This window comes from Plasmodium cynomolgi, chromosome 5 (assembly GCF_000321355.1).
Source record: "Plasmodium cynomolgi strain B DNA, chromosome 5, whole genome shotgun sequence".
Lineage (NCBI taxonomy): Eukaryota > Apicomplexa > Aconoidasida > Haemosporida > Plasmodiidae > Plasmodium > Plasmodium cynomolgi.
Window position 1 is genome coordinate 1,196,190 of NC_020398.1, and position 5,357 is coordinate 1,201,546.

General features: G+C 41.8%; 1 protein-coding gene across 1 annotated transcript; it reads right to left on the reverse strand.

The window, feature by feature from the left end:
* Window positions 1-2,422: 2,422 nt before the first annotated feature.
* PCYB_053700 (hypothetical protein) lies at window positions 2,423-5,310 on the reverse strand (the record flags this gene model as incomplete). Its single annotated transcript, XM_004221251.1, has 2 exons — window positions 2,423-3,964; window positions 4,078-5,310. The coding sequence occupies 2 exons, from the start codon at window positions 5,308-5,310 to the stop codon at window positions 2,423-2,425; spliced, it is 2,775 nt and encodes a 924-aa protein (XP_004221299.1).
* Window positions 5,311-5,357: the final 47 nt, after the last annotated feature.

The following is a 5,357-nucleotide window of genomic DNA, read 5'->3' on the forward strand; positions in this document are numbered from 1 at the left end:
TTTTATAATTTTTTTTTTTCCCCCGATGGCGCATCAAAAATGAAGGCCCACCAATGAGTTGTTGTAGGAGAAAATGCATTGTAGATATATTTTACTTCTACATTTATGCAGCATTTTTTTTATCCCTGTGCAAATGTGTTTTATGTTTTTTTTTTTTTTTTTGCTCTCTACAATTTTGTTGTTATAAAAGGTTTCCACTTGTGCCATGACGTGTGCCTCTGTTGAACCGTATCGACAGAGACCAGTCGACATGCAGAATGGCAAGACAGATATCACGGTGCACGCCGAGTCCGCACCTGTATGCTGACTAACTGTTTATTTCTCCATAGGAGTAGCGCGCCCCCGTGTGTGAAGTTTGTGTGTGTACATACGTACGTGCAATCACACTTACATGCGATCACACTTACATGCAATCACACTTACATGCAATCATACTTACATGCAATCATGCGTACATTCAGCAATACATACCTGTCCGTACGCATACGTGGCTGCGCGTCAGGAAAGATCTGTCGACACGTGTCTGCACGCAGATATGATCACACCACTCTTTGTAAAAAACGCGAAGTGGACTTCTTTTTTGTTTTCAAAAAGACAATGATTCTTGTACATAGAGGGAGTGGGAGTGGACGCACTTTGGTTTTGTAAAAACGGTTCGAGCGTTTGTGCCAACTGCTTCGCGCAGTGGTGAAGGGGGTAAAAAAGTTTGACAAAATCACGACACAAGGTGAACTACACCTTGTGTGAAAAACGAATAGGGCTACGCGTCCCTGTAGAGGTACTTTTCCTTTTCGAGGTTCACAAAAAATAGATGTCCGTAAAGGGGCAGCACCGGGTGTGGCAAAAATGGTGGACACGAATTGCTACATAGTTATGTGTTGCACATTTCACCACGGGGGTAAAAAATGAGCAGCAAGCAGGGCAGGTTGCTAACGCGAGTGGCGTACTCACCTGTACAGGAAACGCACACCGCGCACATCACATGGAGGTGCTCCCTAAACAGTGGCACGTGTTTGAGAGTTGTTGCTACTTTCCTCAAATGAGCGAGTTAAAAAATGACATCATATGTGCACACTCTTACATCTATGTTGCTGAGTGAGCAGTTTGGGTCTCTTCTGTTTTTTCCCATTTAGGGGGACGGCAAAATTGCCGTGTGTGCCTTGAGTGTTAACACAAAATGTTAACGCTTTTTGTGATTCGTGGGAGAGTATGTATATGAAACATCCTATAGCTACGCACGTGTTTTTCTCCGAAGGGGCTGAATTGAGTCAAATGAAGCGATGCAGCGTTAAGTGAACCTTCTTGCGGCCATATTAAACGACTCCCTACCGCTTGCTTACATTGCTTCGGTTGTGCTCGTTCCACAGGTTTGTCAAAATGGAAGTGACCCTAAGGAGTTCTATTGGGATCCACTGGGGGGCACGCTACTTGGGCTATGCTTTGGGCTATGCTTTGGGCTATGCTTTGGGCTATGCTTTGGGCTACGCTTTCGGCTATGCTTTCGGCTCGGGTTCGCCTTCCACTGTAACTTCTTCCTCCTCCGCTTTCTCCCCTCCGTCCGTTTTTGCCTCTTCCTCCGCTTTTGCCTCTTCCTCCGCTTTTGCTTCATCCTCCGCTTTTGCCTCCTCCTCCGGTACGTCCACCCCTTCCCCGTCAGTTTTCACCTCGTCGCCCACGTCTCCCTCCTGCGCGCTGAGCAGAATTTTCTTCTTGGCCAAATTTTTATCCATATGTACCATCAAATTGTACAAAAAATCGCAATCCGTGGAGAATTCTTTGTCCTTGACGATAGTGTAGAGGTCAATATACTTCACGATAAACAATTTGGCGAGCCTGAATTTGAAGACGGGGTCGTTTTTGCTTTTTTCACTTTCCTCAATTTCGTTGACGGGGTCATTATCAATGTGCATTTTCTGTTTGTAGTCTTCCAGTTTGTCGATTAGTTTTTCTATTAGTATTTTCTCTTCATTTTTTTTTTTTTTCAAATTTGTGACTGAGTCGCTATCGTCTAGTTCCCAGAACTCGGCTTGTCTCCCGAGGTAAATTTTGTTAATTTCGAGCAGGAAGCTGTTCACTTTGCGAATGTCTCGCATGTTTTGGGGGAACGTCTTTACGTCGCTGGGTGCGTCGTTGGGTTCGTCGTTGGGCGTGTCTTCGGGTGCGTCGTCTGCTTCATCGATGGGTGTGTCTTCGGGTTTGTCCGTAACTTCATGACCCGATTCAAGGATGGCTTCCTTGTCGGTCTTCTCCCTCTGCTCCACCCCTTGTCCACTGCTAATCATTTTTGTGTACTTGTATGGATTTTTTCTCAAATTGGGATTATCCAAATTGGCTAGATAATAATTTTTCATTTTTTCATTTAGGAGTTCAAAATTATGTACAAACTGAATTAGAGTCTGCAGAGGAGAGGAGTTTTCGTCCATCATTCCGTTGTCACAATGATTCGTTTTTTGTTTTTTGTTTTTTTCTTCCTCTTGGATTGATCTTCCACATGTAAAAATTCGAAAGGAGATTCAGAATTTTCTTTAATCGGTTTTCCAGTGAGTTGTTTTTTCCAAGTATACCAGCAGTGCTCGGATGCGAGAAGGTTCATAAAGTATTGCAAATTTTTGCAATTCCCTAGATAACGTAATAAATCCTTTACGAATGAATGCAAAATATTTTTTATCCTTTCGCTAACCGATTGATGATCCTTCCCTTTTATGTCGCTTGAGTTGGTGTCCTTCACATCTCTCACATCTTTCACTTCTTTACTCTCTTTGGGGGTGTTTTGGGTACCTCTACTACTACCTGATATTCCTATGGGAGCGGAGTCGTTATCCCTACCTTTGGAGATAACACTACTTGTGTTGCTACCCATGTGGGATATTCCTTCTTTGGAATTTTTTGAGTATGTTCTTGAGGAGTTACGAGAAAATGGGGAGTTACCACCCTTGTCTTCACTATTCTTTGTTACCTCTAACGAGTGTGTAGATGAGTATTGATTTCCGTGATCTACATTGTGTGTTGAACTGTTCGAGCGAGTCATTTCTTTTCCTTTCGAATCAGTTGTTTTGTATTCAGTGGAGAGACCTTCATTTGTAGTGGGTGTTAAAATGCTCAGGTCGATATTCAGGTAGTTCAGGACAAGGAGGATATTAAAAAAGAAGACGCAAAGAAAATTTTTATCACGAATGAGCATATTGTAAATGTGTATATTTCCCAAAAAGTCAATTTCTGCGTTGTAGAGATACTCTCTCACGATTTTTACATTGATGAGATTTTTTTTTTTTATATTTTTAATATGTGCAAGGAAGAGGTTAAATGAATGGTAGGCGTCTTCCAGGGGGGCGCAATTTTGGGCGGTACACATTTCTGGGTAACGGACAAACGATATGAGATAGAGGTAGGCCAGGTAGACTTTGTAATTTTTGTTTTCTTCATTTTGACTTTCATTTAATTTGTTTCGCTTCGACCTTTTCATGTCTTTTTTATCAGTGTGAGTTACTTGGTCGGGAGTGTCTTCTTCGTCCCTCTTTCGCTTTCTGGTGGAATCCTTCCCATTTGTGTGCGCCTTTTTGTCTTTGCTCGTGGGGTGGGTCGCCTCGTCCAGTTCGCCGCGTTGGCAGTGTTGGCAGGGTTGGCGGTGTTGGCAGTGTTCGCTGCGTTCGCTGTTCTCGCGGTTGTCGAGGGGATTCTCTTTGGGTTTGTCCCCCTTGGTGGGGTCATCCCGGCGGTCGGCGCGGTCTGAGCGGTCTGCTCGATCGGCGCGATCTTCACAGTCTGCACGGTCTTCGCGGTCTCCGTCTGGCTTCGCGTCCCCCCCGCTGGAGCTGCCACCATTGGGGGAGGCTTCCGTACAAAGGGAGTTAATTTCAGCCCAAATGAGTTCCCTAATTTTCGCATGATTTTTGACATTTTGCTGGATGCTCAATTCGAATTCGTTAAAAATTAGAGATTCATCATTTGCGGTATTTTTACAACGCTGGAGGGAGTCATAAAAAAAAAGGTGGAAATTATTTTTTGCTGACTGTCTGTTGCAAAAGCCAAGGTGGTTAATTGGTAGACATTCAGAAAGTAACAAATGGAGAAAAAAACATTCATGGATTTCTGTTTCCTATTTAGGGAATTTTTTTTTTGTAAATTTTTAATAAAGCCAATAAGTCGAGCTCCAACAGATTGAGTTTTTATGGGGTCATTAAAAATGACAAAATTTTGAAACTCTTTGTATTTTTCAATGAAGATATTTTTATTCCGTTGGAAAAAGGTCATCAAATGATCCATGTGTCTAACCGGAATGATATTTGCAAAATCTGAGAGAATTTCTATACAGTTTACTATGTGTACATAGTACGGTGTTAAGGAGAGGCAAATATCTGCGAAGCAGGTTATGAGTTGAGATACAACTTGACTTGTCTGTATTTTAGCAATGACAGAAAAGAAGAAGCTCCTCAGTTCGGTTACGAAATTATTTAATATTTTATTAAATAACAGTTCGTTCATTTGGACTACATCTGTGTTTGACTTTTTTTGTGGTGAATTGTCTCTCTCCTTGGAGTCATTCCCCTTTGGTGTATCGTCAGCTGAGGGGGATATCACTTCTCCGCTTCTATCACCATTGGTAGTTAATCCCATTGAGTTGTTAACATCGTTATTATTTTTTTGTACATTATTTTCATCTGGATTTTTTCCTATATGATCATTTTGCGAGTTTTCCAGGATGTGCCCTCCCCCTCCACTAGGAAAAGAGCTTCCAACTCTTTCCTTTACAGAATTGAGACTGTAGGATAAAATGGACTGCTCCTCTTTTACGTGTCCCTTTAATTTATACATGTTACAAATTTGAGTGTAATTATTTTGCTGCTTCGTTTCGTGTGAAGTGACGTATTCTAAAATGAGGAAATTTGAGCTAATTTCATTTTCATTTTGTATATTGTTCATTAATACTTTTAGATAGTCACACATGAGGAGTCGTGTGTTCCTTCCATTGAGAAAGGCGATGGAGTTTTTGAGACTCTTTATCCTAATCTGTGAGTGTTGATCTGGGTTAGACTCATCCATGGGGAGAAGCGGCACGTGGTCTTTCGCTTCAGCATCTCCTCGATTGTCTTTGGCCAACGCTTCCGTGAGAGCTTCCCCATTTAGGTATGCCCCTCTCACAAAAAGATGAATGAAAAAAACTGCGTAGGAGAAGTCCTTGGCTAACTCATTCGACTGATAGGTTTTGATGGTCTCCCGGAAGGACTTCTCTTCTTCATATTTGTCTACAAACTCTTTGTGCAAATTAAGAATGGTTAAGTAGTCCTCCTTTATCTTTTTCAGTTTTGTCATTTTCTTCAATTTTTTTATTCTATTATTTTTTTTTTGTGAGAGTGCCA